General features: G+C 44.7%; 1 protein-coding gene and 1 non-coding gene across 3 annotated transcripts in view; both read right to left on the reverse strand.

Moving 5' to 3' along the window:
* HS1BP3 (HCLS1 binding protein 3) overlaps positions 1-13,676 on the reverse strand; it is a 50,957-nt gene extending 37,281 nt beyond the window's left edge. For both annotated transcript variants that reach the window (XM_027641130.1, XM_027641129.1), the window contains exons 1-2: positions 13,548-13,676; positions 8,615-8,780 (exon numbers count right to left, since the gene is read on the reverse strand). In XM_027641130.1, coding sequence (XP_027496931.1) covers positions 8,615-8,780; positions 13,548-13,591 — 210 coding nt within the window. In that variant the 5' untranslated portion in view covers positions 13,592-13,676. The remainder of the gene's footprint in view (positions 1-8,614; positions 8,781-13,547) is intronic.
* Positions 13,677-13,731: 55 nt separating this feature from the next.
* On the reverse strand, positions 13,732-13,813 carry TRNAS-AGA. Its single transcript has one exon. It is a non-coding gene; the product is annotated as a tRNA-Ser (tRNA).
* Positions 13,814-27,699: the final 13,886 nt, after the last annotated feature.

Genomic DNA, 27,699 nt, shown 5'->3' on the forward strand with positions numbered 1-27,699 from the left:
AATAAAACCCAACAACTTGGCCACGGCCTACAGGTTCTCATACAAGGAGAAGATGCCAACAGTGAATGGAGTCATTCCTTCTGCACACAAAGACAGGAAGCCTGAGGAGAAATAAGGCTCAATATACTACAAGGAAAGCAAGAAAGCAACAGCTATGGGAATGTTGGGTTAGAAAAGGTGTGGCTACTATGTCGCATTAGGTTTTAAATTCAGTACCTTAAAAAAACCAATACACAAAACTCACACACAAACAAAACACTATCTCTAAGTGATGCTACAGATGCAAAGGAGACTGACTCTCATGCTGTGTGGTATTACACAAATAATATATTCATCAAGGTCTTCTGTGCTCCCATAATCTATGAATGTGTTTTAATGAATACAGAGATGAAAATAAACAATCCAAAAACCTAGTGCTAGTAGAGTGCATACAGCCCAGGTCCTCTCTTACTCTCCTGTAACACGTTGGTGAACTCTAGTGAAGTGAATCCTCATTAATACTGCAATGTGTGCAGTATTGCATATACTGAGATGGATATAGAGAGACTCAAGCACCACATTTTGGGATGGCAGAAGGCAGAGTTCTTCCACCAGATGATAAAAGAAAGTGATAAAAGAAAGTCAACCTAACAAAAAGCACAAAAGTAGAAGGGAAATTAATTATAGATTAATGCAGAATCCCTAAACTGCATCTATACCAGCAAACTAAATAGGAGCAGGCATATTCTCAGGCACTGGAACCTGAGAGTGTCTACAGAAACCTTAATAGTGTCTACGGGAACCTGACCACGCCTGGAATAGTTAAAAGGTAGCACTCCCCCAGATAACTTGTCAGCCCAAGGTTTGGCCTGGTACAGGGGCTCCACAGGAGCCAGTTTGGGTACTGACACCCCCTGCAGATGGGTCAGAGTTTCATACCACAGATGAGCCAGACTGTGAGAGCTGCCCTCCAGGCCAGAGAACAGGCCCTGACATTACCAGACACACCTCGACTAGTTTACTAAATCAGATTTAGGCATAAAGAGCAATAACCACCTCAGCTTTCACACTTCCCTGCCTTTCACAGTAATTATCAACCAAGCTGGCTGATTCGAAAAGCGTTTGTGTTTCAGCTGTACAATGTTCACTGTGGGTTCAGTGTCCAGCCACCAAAGGCAGGCAGCCCTGTAACAAAGACCTGAAGGAGAAAACTCAACTCGAGCCCTCAGGAGAATGAAAAACAAGTATTTTAGACTTGTCTCCTGAAAGCAGTGAAGGTGTCAGTACCACTGTGCTCCACGCACAGGATCTGAAACACAATTCACCAGCCAAGCACTAAAGTGAGGGCAATAGAGGATGTTCCAGAATACAGCAATCCTCCCTTCAAAAGATACCCCAAAAAGAGTGAGGAAAGCAATTCCAGAATTCTGAACTGCTGTACATTTCTACTTTGCTAGGTCCCAGTAGCACTCTGAAGAAGGTATGACAGCAGAGCCTCTCCCAACAATACCACATAAGCACAAATGTAAGGGCAGTGAGGAATTTACTAGTACTTTTTCAGAAGAATAAACACTATTACCCTCCACCCAGGAAAAAAAAATGAGTCAGATTTGTGAAAAACATTTAACGTCTAATTAATTTCAATAATAAATACCAAATTAATGTCTGAAAGTATTACAAGACAGCAGCCAATCAAGATTATGCCAAAACAGTTTTAAAATACTCTTAGCATTAAGCTGAGATACACAAACTTATTTCTTTCCCCACTTAATTTTCATTCCTTCTCTATTAAACTCTGTAAATTATACATAAATCTCAATTTATGTCTAATTACACCACTGAACCTAAAGCAAATGCACACCCTAATTGAGCCTTTGTGGGTCTGCATGGGCTTTGAACAACACCAGCAACCATACACACGACACAGCATACCAAGTGTGACAGCACTATATCCAAAGCATACTAATGTGCTTCCCCAAAGCCTGCACCACACCAGGCAGGCCAATATCTGGCAGTGCCGGGATGCCCTCTGCTGGAATAACCCACAGTACCAGTGAGATGTCAAAACTCCAGCCGAAACCATTTCCCACTTACCTAAGCCCGTTGCTGGCCCCTGCAAGCCCTGCCAGCTGAATGCTCCTTGCCCACTGCTCCTGTGCCTCAAACCCCAGCAGCCACTGGCTCCTCAACACCTTTGCTCAACACTGCTGTCAGCTTTTCCTTGGGTTTGGTGCTGGAAATGCAGCAGTAACACTGGCTGAGCCCAACAACCTCAGACTGATGCATTTAGAATCACAGAATAATTTGGGTCCTAAAGATCATCTAGTTCCATGGGCAGGGACGCCTTCCACTAGACAAGGTTGCTCAGAGCCCCATCCAGCCTGGCCTTGAACACTTCCAAAAATGGGGCATTCACAGCTTCTCTGGGCAACCTGTGCCAGTGCCTCACCACCTTCACAGTAAAGAATTTTTTCCTTTTATCTAATCTAAACCTTCCCTCCTTCAGCTTAAGTTCATTCCCCCTTGTCCTATCACTCCAAGCCCTGGCAGAAGTCCCTCTCCAGCTCTCTTGTAGCCCCCTTAGGTACTGGAAGGGGCTCTGAGGTGTCCCCAGAACCTTCTCTTCTCCAGGCTGAACAATTCCAGCTCTCTCAGCCTCTGTCCACAAGAGAGGTGTCCCAGCCCTACGACCACTTTTGTACCGTCCTCTGAATCTGATCCAACAGGTCTTTCCTGTCCTCAGGACCCCAGGTCTGGATGCAGCAGCACAGAGGCAATGCAGGGGCCTTCTAAAGTGCTGGCCAAGTTCCATGGGGTGTATTTTCTCAGGTCAAGTCCCATACATCACCCAGAGCATTCTCACACCTTTCCAGTCAGGCATCACTGCTCTGCCATGACAACTTTGTACCCTTTGAATTTGACATCCTCTGCCAATTTTACAGGAGAAAGGCATATCAGTATGTAAACAAAATCAAATCTTGCTTTTTCTGGTTATCACTCACAACCCTTTGAAAATAGTTGATGGATCATATGGCCCAAAATGTCAGGATAAAAATAAACACTGCTCCAAACCCTGTTTTATCAATCCAATTAAGTAAACAAAGTCCCATTTGATTAATATTAAAATATTTTCCTTCCGTTACCTGTAAATCCTCCAGGTTATGATCCTGCAGTTATTCTCCCCCCCTCCATGCCTCTAACTGAACTCTGTGAACACTGTGGAGCTAAACCCCCACCACCTGTAAGTCAGCCTGAATGTATACACTTCAAGGAGTTCTGTCAAGTCACAGTATCAAAGGCTCAATCTACTTCACTTCAAAAGAGTTAATCATGCAAATACAGCAAAGCATGTGCCTATTTGCCAGGTCAAGACCCTATTTGCCTGTAACAATTAACATCCAACACAGAACTTAAAGAGAGACAGCGATGGGCTGAATATTTTTTTTTTTCACCAGGAACAAATAAAGTTGAATGTGATCAAATATAGCTGCAAGGTTAAGAAAACCACCAAGAAGTTCAAAGTGAAAGCCTGAAGTTTGCTGCTAATCCTTCAAATCTAATGCATGTGCCTTGTCCCCCTTCTTCACAAGAACCTCATGCATGAAAGTGCACTCACCGGAACGCCTGTAGGATACGAGCCCAGGACTCTCGGTTGTGCGTAGAATTTGATCCCACTCAGTATTAATGGGATTTCATGCGCCCTTTCCCTTCAAAGCTCCTTTTAATGCCCCATTTCTGACCTCAAGCTTTTCGTCATATGCTTTGTATCTACTGCAAAAGTTCAACAAAACAGAGATTTCAGAGCTAACTCGAACCCTTTGCCAGCCAATGCAACCCAGCCAAGAGCACTCTTGATTTTACAGTATTTCATGAAAAACATGGCTATTGTGACATTCTTTTTACAAAGCCCACTTCTTAACACTGTCAGAAAATGGAGATCCGGCAACACTATTCCTTTAAAACAACCACTAGCTTTGGGTACAGGAATCAAAAGCGTCCCTTCTCCCAGACAGCACAACCCAAGCTTTCACTTGGACACTCCCAATTCAAGCCATACCGGAATTAATGTTGCTTGGTGACCCCACGGGTATGCATTACGGTAGATTTTAATTACATGACCACATGCTGTTCTCCCCATCTGTTTTGCTCAGCAGAAGAGCAAGCACTCAAATATTTCTTTTTAATCAACATGAATTCTTAATGGCTCCTGAACCCATCGCTATGCTGAGCATTGATTTTTTTTTTCAACCCCTCTCACATCACAGAGATTATAAAGCGAAGGAATTTATCTTCACAACACACCTGTATGGTCAGGAAAGAGTAACTCCAATGCAGAGATTTTGAGGCCCACAAAGAGAAGGCCAACATATGCAAACAGGCAATGATGAAAACATAAATGAATATACACCCACATACTTATACTCCCTCATTTTATGAGAAGACAGTTCTATAGTAAATGCCTTCCTAAATTATGCTGTGCCTGTCAAACACCGGTAGTTATTTGTTCAGCTTTGAAAAAGAAAGAACTTGACTAACAAATGTAACTTGTAAAAAAGCATCAATTAAACTGGATGCAGATAGAAAGAGAAGGCACTAAAGGCTGGGTGGATATTTAATAAGGTTAGGAAGACAGAAGTTAATTGCTAAAAAAGGTAAGGTGTGACTAGAAGAAAAGTATGCAAGAAAAACAAAACCTTTTCTTCTTCTCACAGAAAATTGCAGATCCATAGGCAGTAATTAAATATCACCCTGGCAGCAGTACCAAAGAGAAAACATATTTCCCTCTTTTGATGGGGCAAGAGTATTCTGATCTTTGAAAGAAATGCAGCTGACTTTTCCTTCAATTACCAATTATAATCTCAAGGTTAAGCAGTTTTACAACTCATTTGCCCTATTTTACAATTAGCATTCTTTAAAATTGAAAGATCTCTCCAGTTTCTAAGAATTTAGATCGTAAAGTCATCACAAAAGCTAATGTCTTCTTCTTTAATGTTTCGCAAACATTTCAATTAGAAATGCTATGGTACTGATTTTGCATAGTCACATAAAGGCTAGAGTACAGGGAACTCTGGATTGTTTAGACCCACAAGTCTAGTAAAGGCTCCACAGGTCAAATCTGGAATATCTATTCGATGTTCATCTGGTTTTGATCATAGGCCCTTAATATATCTTGATCTTGACAGGGCGAGAGGACATAGCTTCAAACTGCACCAGAGGAGGTCCAGGTCGCAGATCAGAAGGAATTTCTTTATGAAAAGCGTTGTTAAACATTGGAATAGACTGTCCACAGGGAGGTGATGGAGTCACCATCCCTGGAGGTGTTCAAGAAATGACTGGATGAGGCACTTACTGACCAAGTGGTGATCGGTCAAAGGATGGACTCGATGACCTTAGAGATCTTTTCCAGCCTAAAAGATTCTGCCCAAACAGCATACCACACATCACAGCTAGCTTAGAGGGTGCTTGTGCCTTGCTCGCCATCACTTTCCAGGGAAAACAGAAGCGCTGTTGGAGCAGCAAACACGGGTCCGCCCCTCGCTGCTGCCACCTGGCGCCGGACAGGGAGCGACGCCGGCACTGCCACAGGGAAGGGAGAACCGTCGGACAGGGAAAATCCACTCACCTGATGCTTCAGGGGGAGGCAGAAGGGGAGGAGGAGCTCTCAAAACACAGACCTGGCTCCCGAGGTGACTAAAATTGGACTAATGTATGCAGAGCCAGTGAAAATCCTACCACACCTGCCTGTCGCCTCTAACCTACCTGCCACCTTAGCACTGTGAGACTCCTTCCTCTAACCTTTCATATTTAGCAGCTTCAACAAAAGCAAAAAAAAAAAAAAGGTCACCTCTCCCGTCCTGTTCCAGAGTGCACACACAGTAGTTTCTTTTTGCTCCTTCAGGTGTCTCATCTCACTCTGCTTTCTGATATAAATTTGATATGTTAGATCTGCTGCCCAATGTAACCTCATTATTCTCTACTGTTCTCTAGCCCCCTGGTTCTCTCACACTTCACCTGCAAGTCCCTGGGAAAGGGTGGTGGTTCTTGTTTGTGCTGGTACAGCATCCAGCAGAGCAGATATCCACTGCAGACACTGTGGGTGCAACTCACCTCTCCTGGAAGCACAGGGTTGAGACTTGTCTCCAGCTTAAGCAAACTGCCTACACACAGGAGGTGCCCCAGCCCTCATGACAGACAGATACAGTCCCTACATTTTGGCAATATGTCACTGAAATTCAACTCACCTGAATACAGGCAGCTAGTGTTACCTTGGATGATGCCCTGTATCTCACCTCACTCTGTTCCAGGGCAGTGCCAATGCCTTTATTCCCCCTGTCACACCTGCCAGCCCTGTGCACACACCTCAGATAATTTAGAGTTTCTCAAATGGTACCAGCTGTGTATGTTATGCAAAGTGGGTTCCTCCACACCACAGATGCTCAGTTACATCCTTCCCAATAGCACTGCCCTGACTGGGATGGGAGTTTAGAAATCCACCAAATGCAGACACCTAATCATAGAGAGCAGATTTTTCTGCCTAGAGACAGGCATCCCATGGCATCCAAGGGGCTTGTGTGGGGCAGGCAAATAACACACAAGATCTATGGGAGACCCACAACCTTCTGAAGTTCAGGTGGAAAATCCCAGGGCAGCTTTGACTGCACACATGATTTGTGTGCAACTCTACTGACCCTTAAGCATTTCAGCCTGGAGTTGAAGCCCCCTGCTGCAGCTGTCTAAAATGTAGATGCTTTCCCTTTATGGTCAAAGAAGAGAGACATTTCCAGAGGATGAGTCACCTCATTCCCCTTCTCCCCACTGACCATAAAAGCAAGGACAGTCTCAGATTAAAATATCCAACTTAGAGAGATAAGTTAGGACAGGTGAATCCCCCTGTTCCTTCCAGTAATACATACAGACAAAACTCATTGGAATGAATTGATGCAAAGCATCCATCCTCCAACCTCCCAGCTCGTGGTTTTAAATTACTCTCACAAAACAAACTGTATAATATATCAGATTCAGTCAGCTGAAAAAAATGTAACTGCTGAGATAAATGTTATTCCTGCCAGGTTCCACCAGTTTTCTTCTTCCTGAAGAATGAAATATCAGGAGGTCTAACCAGAGGAAAAATCAGGAAGGTTCATTTCACTTGAATGCTAAAAATCCTCCTATAGAGAGCAGACATGGGAACAGACAATTTCAGCAAGCAAGGGGGCCACAGTAGAAAGTTTGTTTATCCTCTTTATAGACAATCTGATTTTATCAACTTATTCTTAAGTTAAGCAAAATGAATTTAGATGACAATAACCCAGTTTAACACCTCTGGATTAGTCAGATCCTTTTTTGCACAGAGCTGTGTGGGAATATTACATTACATAAACAGGCATTGCTGCATAAAAAAAAGCAACTGCACATCCCCTTCTCCCATCTGCTCACGTTTGGCCTTTCCCCCACCTGAAAACAAACTTTAATGGGGCTGTGCAACTCACAGGCTCAAGAAATATGTGTAACTCAGCACTGAATAACAACCCCCCAAACACCCATTTTTAGCCAGGACCAGTTCCTCAGCTGACGTTATGGAACAGCCACATGACACTGGCACACAAAAGGAAACACTGAGGGAGTGAGAACAAGCAGTCAAGGGACCAGGAGGGAGAACAGAACAGACTCTTACACCAGCACTGCTGCTCTTACCATAAAGTTATACACAGCTTAAGGTGTGGAATAAATGAATGAGCTCTCCTTATCATGCATCTCTTTACAACACTGACAGATGTTTATCTGCAAATCATACTGTGTAAATAACCATTTATCAACTATCTTCTAAGGAGTGTGAGTTACACTGCAGGTAATGGTCTACCAGGTAACCACACACTCACATCACTGTGACATTACAGTTATTGCCAAAACATCTGAAAAGAGCACATGTTCACAGTATGCAGCAGAATGGGTCCCTTTATAGTTAATGGACAGCGAAATGCACTTCTTGGGAGCGGTTCAGCAGGCCGCTAAAGAAGATCAAATAAAACATACCCTAAATGCACCTTCTTCCATCAACTTAATAGACAGTCCCAGGTGAAACAGCTTAAGTGGATGTGCATGTGTTATAGATGAGATTAATTTCACCTGGTTTAAGTCATGTGCTGTATTTTCAAACCTCTACTCTGCAGGTATAATGACAAAGACAATCTAACTCAATAATGTTTTATATGGACGCTTCCTTGAAAAACTCTCTTACTAAGGATTTTAAAAGCCATGCCAAGGCTAATATATCCATTCAAATAAGCTATTACATATTTATTTCAAGTTTATGTACCAAGTCCAAGAGCTTGGAAGAAGACAATTTTGTAGCAGGACTTATAAAAAGCTTAATTGGTTTCTATTTGTTGACCCATAATGCCAAATGCCTTTAAGGCAACAACAGTCATTATTGCTTTGAGCTCCTGGAATAAAGAGTTCAACTAATACATGTAGAATACTCCTATTGCAGAAATAATACAGACTGTGTTGTGCTACCAAGGACCTTGACCCAGAGAGGCTGTGATTGATGATAAAGTATCTGCTACATCAGGACAAAAATAATCAAAGCCGATTAAGAAAGTGGTCACCAACACAGCTCTGATTAAATACTTACCATAAACTGAACTACATCTTCAGGCTTGTGCTTTGTTGATTTGAAGGCAGCCAGTCGTGTGACGACAACGATGTGATACTCCACATGGCCAGACATCATCTTCCCACGGATTTCCTGGTATTCTGGCACTGACAAATCCAGCCCCGTGTGCGTATTCTGAATTTGCCTAAGGGAAGAAATACACGCAGAGTTCAGGCATTGGCACAAAGACTTTTAACTGACCCTCTCCAAGGATCCAGTTCAAAGCACAAGAAAGTCAGTGCAAAGACTCCCACTGCAACAGGACATCAGACAGACCCTGCCCCAACACTGCTCCTACTCTGCATCAGGACAAATTTAGACATGGCTTGCTTCCTATCCATGACTTTCCATCCCAAAGCACCTGCCACTGGCCACTGCAGGCAAAATGTCAGGAGCACAGCATTTCTGCAAAGAGAAGATGTGGATTTCTTCAGGACTTCACTCACAGGAGTTGAAAGTGCTCTTACTCAGCAAGGCAGGTAAGAAGATCCCATGATCTCTCATCACAGTTTGTTTTGAGGCAAAGGTCTCTTCATCACAACTCATGCCAAGGCCTATCCAACTCTCCTCTGCCTAAGGACATTTCCAGGAATAGCAGCAACAATAAGCTAAAAGGGGCCACAAAAGGAAGAAGGAGCTTGCTGGAGCACAGGAACAACTCAACGTTTGTGAAGAACAAGGGAACTAGACAAAAGCCCGGAACACAAAGGAAGCTGCTGGAGCAGACTGATGGGCCAACCACAGTTTCCATCTGTGAAGGTCATTGAGGAAAATTAGACAAACATCTATCAGGACTGAGCAAGTTAAAGGAGGACATGATCCCTTGGAGCTGCCTTCTAGTTTTGACTGCCTGACATAGTCTTGTTGCCAAACACCTAAGGGTGCACCAGCTAAAACATCTCAGCTTTCCCACAGAAAATCTTACTGGAAACAAAACTACCTGTCCTTTCATACCCAGTTAAACAGACAATCACAGCATTAACCTCTGAATGTTGCCAACAGTCAGAACCACCCAGAAAGTTAGAACATCTCCTTTTGGGAGGAAAATGCAACAGGGGAGCTGCTGCAGCAGTTTACTCAATGCATTTTCTTCTCCTGCCAGCTTCAGACCCAAGGAACCAGGGTGTCACCTTTCCCTAGATTCCTATCCAAGGAGTTATTTATGGTATTTTTGCAAGAGGAATGCCAGAATTGTATTATATTTCTCACTCATCAGGAGTAAGACCAAGCAGTTGCTGTTGGGGCACAAAACAGTGCTTCCCATGTGTGAATGCTTTTTAGTGAAATCAGAAGGGATCATTTAAAAAAAACAAACTAGAATCATTAAACATTTTTTCCTGCCTTTTTTAACCTTAACTATATGGGGAATATCAAGTCCCATCTTCCATGGACTTCTGTTGATTGCAGAGGTGTCTTATGGAATTTACTCCTTTCTTTAGGAAGTTTAGATTCCTTAACACAGGCACCTTTCACCTAAGGATGCAAGATGCATAGAACTTAAAATATAGTTTCAAGAGGTTTAAACAATCTAGTTTCAAACAAAGTTTCAAAAAACTCCCCTCATCATGTTAAAACTTGACCAGTTCTTTTGAAACTTGAGCTTTTCCAAGAAGACAATCTCTGAATCTGCAAAGCTTTAATAAAAAGCACTTTAAACAGAGTATCTTGAGAGTTCTTGATAAATAGGACAACAACCAACAAGGGTACAGTCCCAAATTTTGTATCCAATCCTCTCTGCAAGACATGTTTAAAACATTAGGGCTTTAACAACAGCTCTACCATCACCAACATTTTATAGTATTTACCTCAATGCTATTCTGCCTGCTCTGATTCTGTTCTCATTTTCTGCCAAAATGCTGACTCAAAGGGCACCTGCCAGTAAAATCAGCTGGATATGGAGTTTTTTAGAATAGACCTGTAGCAGAGGAAATGCTCTCCAGATGTGTAGTCACTCAGAAGCTGTGCCTGCAGCTTAGGCAGCAAAAGGGTTTGTCAGCTGGTACTCAGGAATAACACAGGGAAGAGCTTGAGTCACCAGTCCTGGAGATATTTAAAGGTCATGTAGATGTGGCACTTGGGGACATGGTTTAGTAGTGGACGAGGCAGTGCTGGGTTAATGGATGGACTTGATGGTCTTAAAGGTCTTTTCCAAACTAAATGACTATGATTCTACTTCTGTTAACACAGAGTATAAACAGCAAATTAACCTGCTTTTCTCCTGATGTAAATAAAACAAATAACCAGCAGTGAACCATCCTGAGTGGTTCTCACTCAGCTGAAAACATACAGATATTCCGAGATGACACAACAACTTCACCTTAAGAGGTGTTGCCTCAGAGAGCCCTAAAAATGTCATGAACCTAATAAATACTTTATCTATACCCAGGGGTTTTCTTTTAAAGTTGTTAAAAGTCTGACATAAAGTGATGGTAATGGGAAGCAATTAGAGGGAGGAGGGAATAGCTACATTTTTGTTTGTTTGCTTTAGGCCTTGTGATCACTTTCATTACCATCTCTTACAGGAAACCCACCCCTACTACCTCTTCAACAGCAACAGGATTTTTTTTAAATATAAAAATGATTCTAAACAAACAGAAATCAACAGGGAGGCTGTGACAGACAGAGTGTACTCTCCAAAGTGCTCACTGGTTTTTTTAATGCCTTAATTTCAAAATAAGCAGCCTCAGTGTTTTAATTCATTAAATACTGCTGTTGTTGTTCAAACAGAAGCAGCACCTGCAAATCCCAAGACAGAATATAGTTTCATTGCATTTTTCACATCAAACACAATTATTTTTACACTTGTTCCTTTAAAAAAAAGCAACAAAAGGAGAAAGCTGGTTGTTTAAATTGGACACACAGGTTTACTGCTTCTACTCCTTATTTAAATCTAGCTTGTTTATCCCAACGTTACACTTTTGTCTACAATATCGATGGTTCAGGGGAGACCTGGGCACATGGCCAACCTTCCTAAGAGGAAATCACCTGAATACAAGGAGACCATTCATACCAGTAACTGTGCTTGCACAATCAGATCATGAGGGGCTGGCAAGGGACAGAGGAAGTGGAACTTATGTAAGGGTCAGCTGAACAGAGCAGCTTCCACAGCTCATGGAAGAGACAGTTTTTCATTCCTGTCTTTTGATTTGCATGTAATAATTAAATTGTACTTTAATTAATCTCCTTTCTGTGCTGAAAGGCTAAGATGGGGAGTGGGGAATACCCACTGCAGGCAAGAAAGCAAAGTAAAAGATAAAGAGCTAAGACCAGAGAAACTTTATTCCAACGTGTGTGCACCCAGGAGAGTGGACTCTGCACTTCCTGCCTCGATACAGTCAGCCTTGCCAGCAGTGCCCAGCTCCAACAACCTCTGCCGTAAGGGGGCCAAAACATGGTGTTCCAGGTCATAACAAAAGGAAAAAAAACTTGTACAGCTAGTCTATTCATTAAGTGAAGGCAAACTATCTGACACAAATTACCCCCAAACGTTTTATTCCTCTGTATAGTCTAAGTACAAGTATACAGATTACAGGCTCCCCAGGGCAGTGGTCACCAAGCCTGTCTGAGTTCAAGAAGTGTTTGGACATTTTCAGGCACATGGTGTGATTCTTGAGGTGTCCTGCGCAGAGCCAGGAGCTGGATTCAATGATCCTGATGGGTCCCTTCCAACTCAGCATATTCTAAGATTCTATGATTTTTATTACCACAGCAACTAGGAGTCCCATTCTCAAAACCAGTATGCATGAAGAGTGGAAAAGGTCACAACTGTAGAGCTATTTTACCTCACAAGATAAAAAATATGTTTATTTGCTAAAGTCTTAATCCCACACATACATACATATTTGATTTTATCACTGAAAGTATTCCAGTATCAATGGGACAATTTGCAAGTGTGTCTTTTACAGTCTACAGACTGTAAAACGAGTCCAGGTGTTCAGATTTCCATTTCCAAGGCTAAACCTAATATCAAGTCAGTCCTACAAAATATCTATTAGTCAAGTCAGATACATTTGAAGGTTCAAGGCCACTGCTCTAAAGGAAGCCAGGGATTAATATAACAGCTTTGAAGTTAATGAGACTGCAATAACTGTTATTTATGTCCTAGAAGATAAGGACTTTGCTGAATCAACACTTCTTCTCATGACTCATCTGACAGGAAACTGCTTTCATGTGGTCTCAAATATTTTGTGGGGATAAAAGAAAAAAAAAAAGAGAGAGATCTCTATCATTTTTCTATAAAGATTGCCAGAAGCATTTTCTTCTTGAGGCATTTCTCGTGAGGGTTCCTTTATCACATCTAGGAAAACGCAGGTTTTAAAAGTTTAATGCAACGGAAAACAGCGCCTCTGCACCCACCTGGGGCAGGTTTACAAGAAGGTGGGAAAAGAGAAAAAATCCATTTAGCCCTTCTCTGGGCTTCCAGCCAGAGGGGCTCCCGGTGGGCACGGGGATCGGGATGCAAGGCATGGCAGCGGGGAATGGGCATCAGCCAAACCACTGATGAAGCCAAAGCTTCGGGATAAATTCTAATTCCTTCTGACCCACCTCGGAACCACGACGAGGAAAAGGCGTTTCCGCAGGGCGGGAGCACACGCTGCGTCAGCGTGGAGGGGAAGCGACCCCAAGTTATCACAGGAGCAAAGGGCCAGGGAGGGATCTCTCCCGGCTGGGAAAACGCCAGAAAACTCGAGGATCCGCACGTATCCCAAATGTCCCGGGGCAAACCCACGCAGCAGCCACCCGGCTTCCCCTCAGCTCCGCCACCCCGCGCTCCTTCTCTTCCTTCCCTCCCTCCCTTCGCTTTCCCGGGACGGCTCCCGCCACTAGCGCAGCCGAGGGACGGCTGGCCCGGCAGGGGCATCCCCAGCCCCGCCGGGGCCGATCCGGGTGGCGGGGCCGGTGTCCCCGGTACCTGGTGGTGACCAGCACGGCGGGCGCAGGGCCGCGCTGCTCCATGGCCGCGGGAGGAGGTCCCGCCTCCCTTCCCGGGGCTGGCCCTGCCGGATATCGGGCGGCGGCGGCGGCTCCGGTGCAAATCGAGCGGGGGGAGGGAGGGAAATGTCCGGAACGCGGAGAAAAAAGTAGCGGCCTTGGCTCGTAGTCGGCAGGATTCGAACCTGCGCGGGGAGACCCCAATGGATTTCTAGTCCATCGCCTTAACCACTCGGCCACGACTACACCGGCGGGCGTAAACATTTCCACGGGAACCCCACTAACTCACCCTCTTCCCCACGGGACCAAAACATCCCCCGAGCTTCGGTGCATCTCGGCGCCCTCCTCTTCCTCCTCCTCCTCCTCATTGGAAACAGCTCACATGCTTCTCTGCCTTAAAACATTGGGCACGACACTGCTCCAGAGCCCTGGCCTTACCCAGCCCCATCCCGAGGCAGCGCCAGCCGGGAGCAGGACACGGCCACACACCTCGGCTGTGTGCTCCGAAATTTATTTTGGGAAGGAAGAAGGAAGCAGCTGGTCCCACTGCTGCCCCTCACGGCACCCGGGGCCAGTCTGGGCAGACCCAGTTGGTTTGCAGGTTTCTGGGCTCTCGGTTATCCCAGCGCTTTCTCTGCACTGGTGCCCAGGGCTTCTGCAGGGAAGCAGCGGGGAGGGGGGGGGGAAAGCTTCGCACCGGGGGCTGCTTTCTGTAGTTATGAGTTATAGAGTCGTTATGGTTGGATCGGACCTCTAAGATCATCGAATTCAACCCTTAACCCAGCCACCGTGCTCACCACTACACGGTATCCCCAAGTGCCACATCCACGGGTTTTTTGAGCACCTCAGGGACCGCAATTCCTTCACTTCCCCGGGCAGCCTGTTCCAATGCCTGACCACCCTTTCAGTTGAATAATTTTTTTTTAATACTCAATCTAAACCTCCCTTGGTGCAACCCGAGGCCATTTCCTCTCCTTTCACTTGGGAGAAGCGACCGACCTACAAATGTCGATAAGGTTCCCCCTGAGCCTCCTCCGGTCTAAACCCCTCCAGCTCTCTGAGCTGCTCCTCATCACACTGTGTTTCAGACCCTTCATCAGCTCCGTTGGCTTCTCTGGACAGACAGATTCCCACTAATATGGAAGGGATTATTAGAAAAGCAACAGAAACCAGACTCTGAGACTGCATCAAGGCAGCCAAACGAGGTCTGCACACCAGTGGGTATGCAACAGGGTCCAGGGGTGTCCCCAGAGAGGAGCAGCATCTGAAAGAAGACTGAGTGAGTGGATTAGGACTTTTCACCCCTGAAAGGAACAGCTAGAGGAGTTTAGGATGGGATGGAAATCTGTAAAAATAAAGAGAGGTCCAAAGTGGCATACACAGAACAGTCTTTTTTGATGCTTGTGAAACAAGAAATCTGGAGCATGGAACTCAAAACAAAAAGGGGAGACTTCATACATGAACTTTTCTAAATCCCAGTTGTTTTGTCTCCCTGCCACTAAAAACCTTTCGTTAAGCAGAGTGTAAACACCATCCCCCAGCTTCAGCCTTTCTGGCACAGGAGTCCTGGTTACCAGAAGTGCTACAAGCCACCAGAAAGTGGTTTTGGAACGTGAATTGTTCTCATGTGGCCTCTGACGGGTTAAAGAGCTCTGGGCTGGAGCTCTTGAAAGCACTAGTATATCGTGAATAGTTTTATGTCTAAATGAATTGCTTCTCTGATGGCATTTTTATCCCCATTTGGCTTCCTGGATTATCCAATTTATTCAGATAGTAACAAGGAGTAAGCAGCTGGCAGTTAGCTGCCTGAGACAGCAAAAATAGAGCAGGACCTGAGCCATGAGTTCCCACTGAGGCTTGTCATGCTCACTGAGCACTGTCCTTCCAAATATTGCCAAGTGCCTGTGAAGATGCTTCAAAACCTGAGGCTTTTCTCTCTAAACAGAAGTGTTTGCCTGGCCCCTGTATGCTGCCTCTCTTTGTCCTGGAGAGGTTGTGTGCACTATATCAGTATACTCATGAAGAAGTCCAAGGGCTGCCTGTTTATCTGATTTCCTAAGAAGTCTTATCCTATATGGCATTTTTATAACTCCACAGCCTGTATCATCGTAATAAATGAATAAAACAAATGCCTCAGTGGTGCTAAACTCTGAGGTTGTGGAAATCATCAGCTGACTTTCCTGTGATGTTAGGGCAGGGTCTCTCATCAGATGGTGACTGTGAAGAGTGAATCTCAGCATAGAAGGTGCGCGCGTAAATCAAACCTGACAGGAGAAGACCGTAATGTGCCGATAGAGCTGCCTGCTGGAGCTGACCAACAATCTTTCCTTTTTCAGAAGCAACTTCCCAGAATACTTGAAGTTTGATTCTCATGTTACTTTGGATGCAACAGAGAAAAGTTCTTCCACTGAACTGTTTTTTTTCCTTCTTTTTTGTTGCAGAAATGAGCCCATTGATGAGCGTTGGCCAGACCCTGCACCTTGGCCACCAGTCACGGTGGCACTGGGATTTGTCTAGTGTTGTAGCTGGTTGTTAACTGGAAACCTGCAGGGGAAGGCTTATGGGAGAATGTGCAGAGAATCTAAGAAGCAATACCACTAAAAGTCATCACTAATAGAGTGATGCTCCTCTCACCTTCGTGGGTCTCCTTTGCCTCAGTTTAGTTGTGTATGAGTGAAGGAAAGATGAGTAAACTCTCTGAAGTTTCAGGGCTATTTTCTTTGGGATTTTTTTTCTCTTTTCCTTCCTCTTAACTCTCCAGTGCTGACTGGTTTGGTAGGTTGCTTCATTTATTTTTATTCATTCATTTTCCTTTTTTTTTTCTCCCCCCTCCTCCCACCCCGTTTCTTTCTGGACCCTCAACAAACTGAATCAACATATTTGTGCAGTCAGTATTCAGCAGCCTAACATGCATAGCTGCAGCATCTCTGTAACAAAACTGTTAATGAATTTGCACGGAATAACTGCCCACATACAAACCCATGTTCTTTTGCTGCAGGTACGTGTGGTACTGTGGTAGAACCTCAGTGGTTTCTGACTAGATGAGGCAAGGTCAAAGATGACTGCTCCAAGTGAAAGAAGATGCTCAAAGAAAAGGAGGCAGTCGCATTTCAGTCAAAGGCCTCTAGAAAGTAAAGAGAAAGCATGAATAGGAGACAAGTAATTAAGCTTAATAAAAAGTTGAAGGAGTTTTATTTGTGTTCAGGATTTCTGAGCATTGGTAAGTGTCCATATAAGAGGAGCTCTTGATGAAAGGCGGTGTCATCCTGTGTTACAACTCGCCCCAGAAAAAGGGGAGGGGGTAACCCAGGTTCTTATCAGTAATTCCCTTGGGGAGGATTAGAGTGAAACGACACTGAGTAATCGGTGTTTGAAAACATATATAGGTAGGGTTTATTTTAAACATATATAGGTAGAGTTCATTTTAACAATTTTGTTTCAACAGGTATGTTAGCATTTTGGGTGTTATCATCTATATCATCTATAGCAATATGGCATAGGGATAACCTCTGGGGAGGAAAATTCATAAGGGAGAGAAAGGAAAGACGGGATAAGGGTAAGGGAGAGTAAGGGAAAGAAAAGCTGAGAGTGGACAGATGTATATAGTCACCACCCACGGGGTCCAGCGATGACACTTGGTAGTTGCCGCTTCTATGTCTGTCAGTTGAAGTGGTGGCCTTGATCCATTGGGGATGAAGGAGGGAAACCCCCACACTCCAAGAAGTTATGAGTTGTTATATCCATGGTTAGTGTCAAGAGCCATGCCTCGAGCCTCCAACCTCTCCCTGGGCCTGTGCAGAGTTTCTGTGTCTGGCCTCGTTCCTGCCTTTCAAGATTGGCAGAGGGGGGGTGGGCTTTGATGGGCCATCAGAAGTATAATGCAAAAGTCCTGCAGAAGCCTGCAAAAGTCCCTTGGCAATCCTAGAATGCATAAATCATTAACCGTTTCAGTCTCTGACATCCTGGCAACCTAAGATAATAGCTCCCACAACACAGAAGTAATGGAGAAGTCAGACTTTAAAGAGTTTAAGGAGAGATGCATATAACCTCTGTAGCTGGTGTAACTATTTCATGAGTCAAGTGGCTGTTTCTGGTTTTAATATGACCATCATAAAAATCTTTTAGCTGTCACTTCACAGAAATAAAAGGAAAATGCAATGAGTTATTCTCAGAATTCAAAACTCAGATCTCATGATTTTCGAGCACCTTTTGAACATTTGGGTTCAGTAGTATAGTTCTGCTTATCTGGGAGCACCCACTACATACCACTTTATGGTCTGTGTCCTGAGCTGACTTCTATAATAACCTTCTATAATAACTTCTATAATAACTACTGAAGTAGTTTGCTTCTGCTCTATCCAGTGGGTTATCACTTTGTGCTATGAAACAAGAGCTATTTTCCCTCAGAGTGTTTATGTTCAGCACTAGCAGGGCTCTCAGAGCAGAGGGCTCCTGGAGGCTCATCAGTGGCTGGTAAATGAGTTGATATAATTTTCCCCCACTTCCTTATAAAATCCCACGACCAGTGTTTCTACTGTCCTTCCACAGTACCTCTGTGCTCTTCTACCCACTGACTGCACATGCAGGAACAGGTCCTTCAGGTGTTTCCTTCAACACAAGGAGAAGCACTGAAAAGCTGTGTTGGTGGGAAGGGACTGGGATGTTACCTGTGAGTCAGCTCTTACCAGACAAGGTGTGTATCCTCTGCCACCCTGCACTGCTCCTGCATCAAACCTCTGCCCTGCAGTCTCACGGATCAGGAAGACTCAGCTTTGAACTGCCTTCCCAAACCCTGCACCCAGACACTCAGCACAGACCCGTGGTGCGTGGATATTACAGACCCAATGCCTGACACCCAGGTGAGAGTGACTGGAGCTCAGAGAGCGCCTCGTCAGCTGTGTTAACCTCTGAACTTGCTTTTCTGTCCACTAGAGAGCACTCAAGTACAACCTATAGACCCGGGATGGGCTGCTGGTGCTGACTGCAGTCCTCAGCTGTGTCGCACTCTGCTGGTTTTGGCTGGGGTAAAGTTAATTTTCTTCGTAGTAGCTAGAAAACCATGACACTCACCTTCTGGGAGTCAATGCCCAAAAGGTGCCTGTCTGGCACCGTTCACTTGCACACCCAATCCCACTAACTCCTGTCTAACTCTCAGCTCATTCTCAAAACCTGACTCTGGGACCAGATGCACTGGGATTTGCTACAGAGCTGAAGTCAGTCAGTGATATGACCACATTTGCAGTCAAGACTGATGTTTGTATTTATTTTTGATACAGTTTTACGTCCAATAGCTAAACTTTCACTGACACATAGCTCAGAGAAGTTTTCTCAACCACCTTCTTCAGCATGAAGAGGGTTGTAGGGGACCAAGTGGGAGTAGAATGAAAAAGGGGGAGAATAAAGAAATGAAAAAGATTGGAAATCAGCAGCCTACAGCTCCTATTGTCTGTGAGCTCTTTCAGCATTAGCACAGCACTTTTCTACCAAACAGTAGATAATTCTCCATCCACCACCCTGTGGCAGGACAGACAAGAAAATACAGATAGACATGATGGAGATGCAGCAACCACCCCCCTCCTCAGAAAGAGGCACAAACACATTTGCTGTCCTACACCAGATGTGGCTGAAAAGCTCTCCCCTTCGCCCTCCTTATGGCAACCTAAAAAGCATGTGAAAGAATTTTGCAAGGACTGGGGCAAGCCCTGATGGTCTGGGGGCTGGCAGGTGACTGCAGAGCTTGTGATCTGACAGCTGTTGGGTATCCAGGTCCTCTGCAGGGCTTATGCTCTGATGCCTGTGAAATAGCTGACAACCAGGTCCTGGCCTCCTTGGGGAAGAGCTTGATGTCAAATTGGGGAACTGTTTGGTGAGCGGGCAAAGGGAAGCACTGTTAGTGAGGAGTGTGTTGGAAGGCAGTTGTAGTGGAGATCCCAGACCTGAGAGGTAAAGGGGATGGTCCTCCCTCTCCTTCAGCCCCGACTGGGACATGGAAAAAGTAGGTTTACACCAGGTAGCCTTTCACCAACCTGTACTGGAGGACTGCCCACCATCCATCTTCTGCAGGCACTGAGGTCCCACAAAGGGTTAAAGTGAAGAAGGAGAACCTCTCAAAGCCTGTTAAAATATGGAGTGATTTGTAGCTGGGGTCTGTTCATTCCGTCCATGCAAACGGACTGCAGCCCTGCAGTTTAATCTCTCTCTGTTCCACGGGGGCACGGGGGGACGAGGGGTCTCCGTCAGAGTCAAGGTGTGACCCCATGAACTCATCCCAGGGTCACGTCTGTCTCCTGTACACTGAGCAGGGACCAGCTCTTGCAGCACTGTGTCCCTGCCTGGGTGTGATTCTTGGCAGCTCACGGATTTGCTTTCCATCTCCCCCAAAGCAGAAGGAGAACAACAGTGAGTTTATAAGCCCAGGGGGTATTGTCCACCGATTTTTGAATCCCTGGCAGAGGACTCTGCCTGTAATCATGACAGGATGAGGGGAAATCAGAGCCCTGCTTAGAGTATAGTAAATAAAATGAGAGGGGAAAAGCAAGGGCAGAGGAACATATTTAAAAACAAAATAAATCAGCTGTGGAAACACAGTTTAAAAGCTGAACATGAAACTTTTTTCAGCCTTGATTCATATGGGGAGAAATACAATATCATTTCATTACTGAAAAAGGCTGCACTAGGATTCCAGTGAGATGACCACTCACTTATCACTCCTAACGCTCCTTTCAGATGACAATTACAAAACCCAGATGTGAACCACTAGGAGATTTTATATTAGGACTGGGCTTCTCAGTGAGTTTCAAAGGTAGCCAAAATGGTAGATTTAAAGTTCACTCTTGTTATATGATGTGGTAAGTTTGTTGATAGCTTGTCAGGACAGTCTTTTAATCTACGCACCTCCTAAACTCAGTATGGATTTATTCTGGGGAGAAGGAAGGAGAGTTATATAGCTGTTATTCATTATACCTCATGCTTTCCTCCCCCCTTTAAACATTTAACCTGTAATATGATGAGCCACATGTCAGGAATAATCTAGTAGAAACCATAGGTAATCCCTGCTGAAAGATAAACCTGGCTCTTGACCTGCTGCAGCCCTGGAATTTAAATTCCACCTCTCTTAAGTTTGGAGACCCTAGGTAAATCGGGGATGAATTTCATCATAGCCAGTGAGGAAGAAAAGATGAGATTTTCTGGTTTGCCCCAGTTTAATAAAACCAAACCTTAAGTACAGAAAATTGTCTATATTATTCAAAAATCACATCTACAATAAATAGATAGAGTAGAATCTTTTTTTCCCCCAAAGGAACCATAGTTTTTGGGTAGTTGACTCTTTACATAGGTTCAATGAAAAGTGTTTCCCCAAATCCAGAAAAGGTGAAGGAACAGTCAATAACTGCACAAATTTCCAGGTAGACTCCCAAATATGCTGCCAAGTTTTTCAAGTCCATCTTCACCACACGCCTGACCAAAGCTGTTGTCCAAGTACTTTGCCTTGATTTCCCTCACTCCCACCAAATAAGCTCTGGAGGTGTTCATGTCCATACTAAGTTATTTGGTTGGAGATGAGCAAGAGCCCAAGGCCTGCCTGCCTTTGGTGCTGGCTCCTGGTCGCTCATTACCTGCATGAAGCATAGAGGTGACTCCTTTTATGAAGCTTTCTGCCTGCAGGAGTAAAGGCTGAGACTCATGGAGACCCAGACTTCTCTGCTGAACTACCCACCACAGCACAGTGCGAGCCAGTCAGGTTAGAGCTGGCCAGATTTTTTTCCTGGATTTCTTTATAAAATTAGGAAACCTGGGACATTGTTGGAACAATTCCTCCATTTTTGTGAGTGATGCTGGACCTGGCTGAAATTCTCCCAAATGGAAAAATTTCAGCTCTCTGAATTAGCAAAAAACTGAGAAGGGACTGGGAGGAGAGATGGTGTTTTTCTTCATCATCTCTTCCTAAATAGAAAGTGTATACAATTGCTCTGTCTGTTGCTCCATGTATCTGCCAGTCTAGCTGTCTGCTCCCCACTTAATAACGTTGCAACAACCCAATGACCAATTTTAATCAAATACAACAGAAGAGAAGATGGCTGGACAACTTTCAGCTCCTCCAATTATTGTAAAAACCTGGCAGCTCAATAGGTGAGAGGCCTGGATTTGTGTCCCTCTAAGGGAAAGGCTGAGGCACAGACTTAAGCAGATACCTGTTTGATTTGGCTCACCAGTAAGCCAGTCACTTCTGGTGTATCTCCAGTGTGTGATGGAAATAAAAGGGAAGTAAAACACAGGGATTTTGGTAAACTGAGTTGCATTAGTTCTGCTGCGCTCTTTTCAGTCCAAGATAACTGATTTGGCAGATGCCATGAGAGAGATTGCAATCGCCCAACCATTTCTTGGTGACAGTAAGCCAGGATAGAGTTGCCCAGTTGTGCAGGGAGATCTGTAAGTGTGCATCTGTCTCATAACACAACCAGTACAACCCATCTCATCAACCAATCATTCATACACAGCTGTAGGAGGAAGGTGAATATCTTTCCAGGTCAGTGCTGTTTCTTCCAGTAGCAGAGTTTTGCTCACAGGTGTTTTACAACAAGCATTTTAAGTAAAATGCTGTGATTCTTGCTTAGAAAGTGGCTGACAGTCAGACTCTGGGTTTCACCAGGCCATGAACACAGGTTTCTACATCCATGTTTTTTAATGAAGATATTAGTATTGCAATTGTAAAGGTGTTATAAAGCAGTAACAATTTGCCTATCTAGCTTCACGGAGAGATATCATTCTTGCTTAAAATTAGATTTTTGACCTCCTCAACGTCTTGCTCTGTGCTGGTCTGGTAGATTGACTTTGTAGTCAATGGAGAAGAGGAAAATTTCGGGGAGCACTGGGATCTGCTTCAGGTGCTCACTTAAAGATTTGTGCCCTAAAAGGGCTTACTTTTTCCCCAGTGGCTATAGGGGAATGGTAACAACCAGCTTAAGTGCTCGGGTCTCAATTCAATTGTTCAGCTGTGGTTTAGTGCCCTTGAAGAGACCTTGGTGTATCCCACATGGCCTCCAACTGCTGCCCTAGAGGGTTTCAGGTCTTGTGCTGGTCCTGTGCTATGTCTACATGTCCAGGCAGGTGTCTTCAATCTCTGTTACATCCCAATTTGCAGTGTCTATGTGTAGAAAACAGAATGAGGCCTAAATGGTTGAAATTCGTGACCTTAGAAGCAGGTGTTCGTGCTGTCATGTGCATTAAATATATATATATTGTAGTAATAGAAAATCAATTCAGTGCAATCTTTGGAGTCCAAAGAGTGGTACAGCTGATGCATGTCTAACAAATTTAACATTCTAGATCAAGTGAAATGAATCCACCCTAAATGCTTCCTTATCACACTCCTCCAAAACAGTAACTACTAAAATAGCTCTATAAGGGTGTTGGAGGTTTTACAGAAATGAGTGATTGTCCTTCAGAAAGACAGAGGAAAATACATCCCTAGAGACAGATGTAGCCATTTATGGTACAATGGTGTAGCAACACTTTGAATATTTTTCTCATGAGTCAAGTTCTCAGCTTTCCAAAATGCAAGAGGAAGCAACCACCACCTGGTGAGAAAAACAATCAGCCTGAGGAGAATGGAAATGAAGTCTCCTTGGGAGACCACATTTTTCTGTCTGGTCCTACAACCAGCTGTATCCATTCCCACTTCATATGACTGGTGCCTCTGCTGAAATCAGTCACTCGGGCGTTCAAATCTACAATTACAAAATCATAATGGTAATTTCTACCCAAACATTACACAGTCAGGGGAGTTGGTCTGGGCTGTGATTAGCTGGGGAGGGGAATGGGAAATGCAGGACTTGTGGAAAAACTAATTGCAGGGAAGGTGGTTTTCCTTCCTGAGACTCCATCAAGAACATCTGTGTGCAAGGTTGGAAATACACCTCTACTATTTCCTTAATCCTTTTCCCAAGCTTCCCTCAAGAGCAGGCAGGGACCTGTTACTACAGAGAGGGGAAAACTAATATGTGAAGGACTGTGGCTGTCCCAAGCTCCCACCCAGTGCTGGCTTAGGTCTATCCCCAGGATAGCACTCTTTATTGCTCTTGCTGCCAAATTCTCAGCTCCCCAACAAATACCAAAGGGCTGATCCTTTCTTTCTTCAAGAAAAGCCACTGTTTCTTGGCTAGCTAAGGTTCACCGCAAACATGCTGGAATAAACTTTTGAGGTAAAGAAGGTAAGGCTGCAGACAATCTTGACCATGAGCTAGGCTTCCTACACACAAGCCCAACAGGTAACTTGGCCTGGTCTTCAGGGTCTCCAGCATTCCATTTACACAAGTAAATTAAATAATGCCAGGGAACCAATGAGTGTTCCTACAAATATTTAATTTACCTGTGTAGATGCAGCCTAAGAGTCTAACTCTAGTTGCACAATTATGTCTACCTGGAGAGCTCATAGTACTCAGCCTGGAGTGATGAAACAAGGAGCTGCCAGCCCCTGTGAGGATCACTGGGTGACCAGTGGCTTCCAGGCCACCTGCTGTCAGCTGAGGATGAGCTGCCTGCTCTGGGATGAGCCCATCACATGAGATGCCAACCAGTCTGGAGCACTACAGCACAGGTAGGACATGATTTGGGGAAGGGGAGGAGATGGCACTTTCCCCCCTGTGCTGTGGGGCTTGGCAGCATCCTTGGGTGAAAAGATGAGCCTAAAGCCCTGCCATGCTCTGTTGTTCTGTGTGTTCCCCTGGTCTCCTTCCTGCTATATTTAATGCTGATGGAAAATGGATTGTGGGCACCCAGCAAACCAGCAGCAATGGGAAAGGAAGGGAAGGAGCTGGAAATGAAGGAGGAGAAAAAAGGAATACTTGCTTTTATCAAAGCTGAACTTGGTTCTGCAAGAAGCTGGCATCCCGAGCACAGCTCCAGCCTGAGGGAGGGAAGGACAGAGAGGCTCAGCCAGGGGCTGGCATGGGCTTGGGATCCCACTGGGATGAAGCTGGCTGATCACTGTGCTACATTTTCCCCAAAATTTAAACTGTTCAGCTACTACAACTCTTTTCTCTGAACTACCAGCACAAGCCCTATTTCTGCTCCTGGGATTGTGGCTTTTCATGAAAAAGCCAGAGGAACTGCAAAACTTGGAATAGTGGAGGAATAAATACCAAAATTCAGGGACTATGGTACAAGGTGACCATAATTGTTGTTATTAGGTGCTGGACTCAATGATCCATGTGGGTCCCTTCCAAGTCTGGGTATTCTATGGTTATTCAATCATTATTATTTACATTCACAACCTGTCTTACACATACTGTATCCACAAACCATCACTGTACAGAGGAAAAAAAACATGGAGAAGATTTAGAGGAAAAAACTATGGAGAAGATTCAGAACTGGGTTCACTTGCAGTTTCCACATTGCTAAATCATCAAGGACCAGGACAATCTTTCACAGTCCTTGTGCCTTTGGTTCTTATAAAAACTGTCAGCCCAGACAGAATCTGAACTGCAGGACAAGGCCCTGCAGAGAGAACAGAGGCAGAATTTAGCATCTCCTTGTTCCAAGTGCAAAGTGCTTGTTAGCAAACCAACAGGTGGCCACTGGGCCATCATTTTGTTTCATGCGGGAGTCAGTCATATTAAATAATTTTCAGCTGCACTTTTCTTCTGTACACAGAACAAGGAGCCCAAAATGGCATATTTTGACTTATGAACCTGGTGAGATCAGTATGTGAACCACAGAAATAGGCAGAGCTCCCTGTACACTGCTGAAGTGACCCAAACACAGTGCTGTGCTCTTCAAGGATTTCTTCAGTATCAGAAAGTCCCATCTCATTTATTTTTTTCCTACTAAATTCTGATGATCTTCTCAGAAGAGCTGGTGGTCGGGTGCTAAAAGAGGCAGCTGGGAGCTCTCTTCAGACTGCAGGGCACCCAAGATGTTCACATGGAATTATAGGATCTTTTAGGTTTGAAAAGATCCGTAGGCATGGTGCTGGTCAATGAGAAGGGGTAGGATCACCTCCTTTTCTGAGGCAGCAGCTGGAGGTCTGGATGTCTCAGGTGGCACCATATGCTCACATTTAAGCATGTGAGATGGTCTCAGGTGCCTGAACCTGCGCATGAGCGTTTTGGTGTGTAAGAACAGACAAGCTGGCAAAGCAAAGCAAACATGTTCCCTGCATCAAATATAAATTATAGAACCATGGAAAGGTTTGGGTTGGAAGGAACCTTAAAGATCATCTAGTTCCAACCTCCCCACCATTGGCAGAGATGCCACCCACTAGACCTGGTTGTTCAGGGCCCCATCCTGAACACTTGAACACTTCCAGGAGTGAGGCATCTACAACTTCTCTGGGCAACCTCTTCCAGTGCCTCAACACGCTCACAGTAAAGAATTTGTTCTTAATATCTGATCTCAATCTCTCCTCTTTTAGTTTAAAATTTTTCTCCCTCATCATATCACTATCTGCACGTGTAAAAAAATTGCTTTGCCTCTCTCTTATAAGCCCCTTTTAGAGTACTGCAAGTCTGAAATGAGGTCTTCCTGGAGCCTTCTCTTCTCCAGGCTCAACAACCCCTACTGTCTGTCTCCACAGGAGAGGTGCTCCACCCTTGTGGTCATCCCTGTAACCTGCTCTGGATAACAGGTCTGTGCCTTTCTTGTTAAGGCAGAAATGGATGTTACCTAAATACTGATGTCAGCACGGCCCACACCAGCTTGCAGTGTTGAGCAAGAGTTGAGTTGAGCAAAAGAGCTGAGTTAGGAAGTTGTGAAGATACACCACTATAATGCATTAGGAAATCAAGTTCATTGCTAATAGGGTATTTGACATCCCACCCAGCGATGTGTGTCAGTGACTCTGTCCATTCAGCCCAGAGGCATGGCTTTAACTTTGGTGAGAGCACTAAATAAATGTACAAGGACTGCAAGATTTAGTACATTGCTTTTATCTCCTTCAAATGCATCTACTAAGGAAAAGATATGTGGGCAGAAGGCTTGTTCTGACTTATATAGTAATACTATGCAAAGGACCCTTAAGTGAGGTGTGATTTGCTCTTTATATTAACTCGAGGGTGCTTTGAGACAGAGAAATACAAAGTAAGATGGAGCTTCACCTGATACACCCATAGTAAAACTCTGTAACAGCTGATCCTGCACCTCACACTCAAGTCCATCTAATGCACAGCGCAAAGGAAAAGGTATGTGCCCACATAACATATTCCTGTTTTCCATCTCTCTTTCTTGTATACAGGACACACCCATACTGGGTTGATTTACATCTGTTTCACAGCCTAAGGGGAGAGAAACAAGAGTGAGTGCCTTTGAAACTGCTAGTGCCTTCCACATTTCATAAGTGCGACAGGAAACACCTTATGCAGAGGCTCAGTGCTATAAATCCCTTCTCCAGGAGATGGTGCTCCTGCCCTGGGAGAGATTCCTGCCCGCACGCTTCCAGATGATGCTGGGTCCCACCGCAGCCACCCGACCCCTCTGCTGGGCTAGGACGCGATGGTTCTTATCCTCTGAGCTTCTCTTGCTGCTCAGCAGCTGAAGGACAAAGAGACCCAGGGCATGAAAATGTTTTCCAATAAAAGTTGGAAAAGGCAAGATGGAAAAAGAAAGCAGAAATTGTTGGGTTAAAATGCAGAACTGCACAGGAGACCAGAAGGTACAAGTGGTAAGTAGTTCATGAGCTGCTCAGTTTGCCCTATGGTCTGTGCTGGTTTCTGTGGGGCCTTTTGGGTGAGGGGCATCTCTCCTGAGTGCCTGGCCCAAACCACCCACATTCATCATGAAAGGACACACTGCCCTGGCAGGAAGGTCAGACAGACAGAATCTTCAACAGAAGTGATCCAGACCATGAGAAGTTGCAATCAAACAGGACTTTAAACCACATCCCTTTCCCCACTCAGGCACTCACCTTCCTCCATTCCTCCTCCTCCTCATCACAACCCAGCACAGCAGCTGGCACAGAGGAGTGAAGGGAGGAGGACTGCGCTGGAGTTGAGGACTGGCAGGTCTGCTCTGACCCTCTGCACACCTCAGCTGACACCCATGGCTTGTTGGTGTCCCCAGAGCAACTGCTCAGGAAACCAAAGTTGATACCTCCAACTAGATATCTTGCGTTGTCAGAGGTACTTTGGTAGGATCCA

Source organism: Corapipo altera, unplaced genomic scaffold (genome assembly GCF_003945725.1).
Source record: "Corapipo altera isolate COAL_440 unplaced genomic scaffold, ASM394572v1 46, whole genome shotgun sequence".
Classification (NCBI taxonomy): Eukaryota; Metazoa; Chordata; class Aves; order Passeriformes; family Pipridae; genus Corapipo; species Corapipo altera.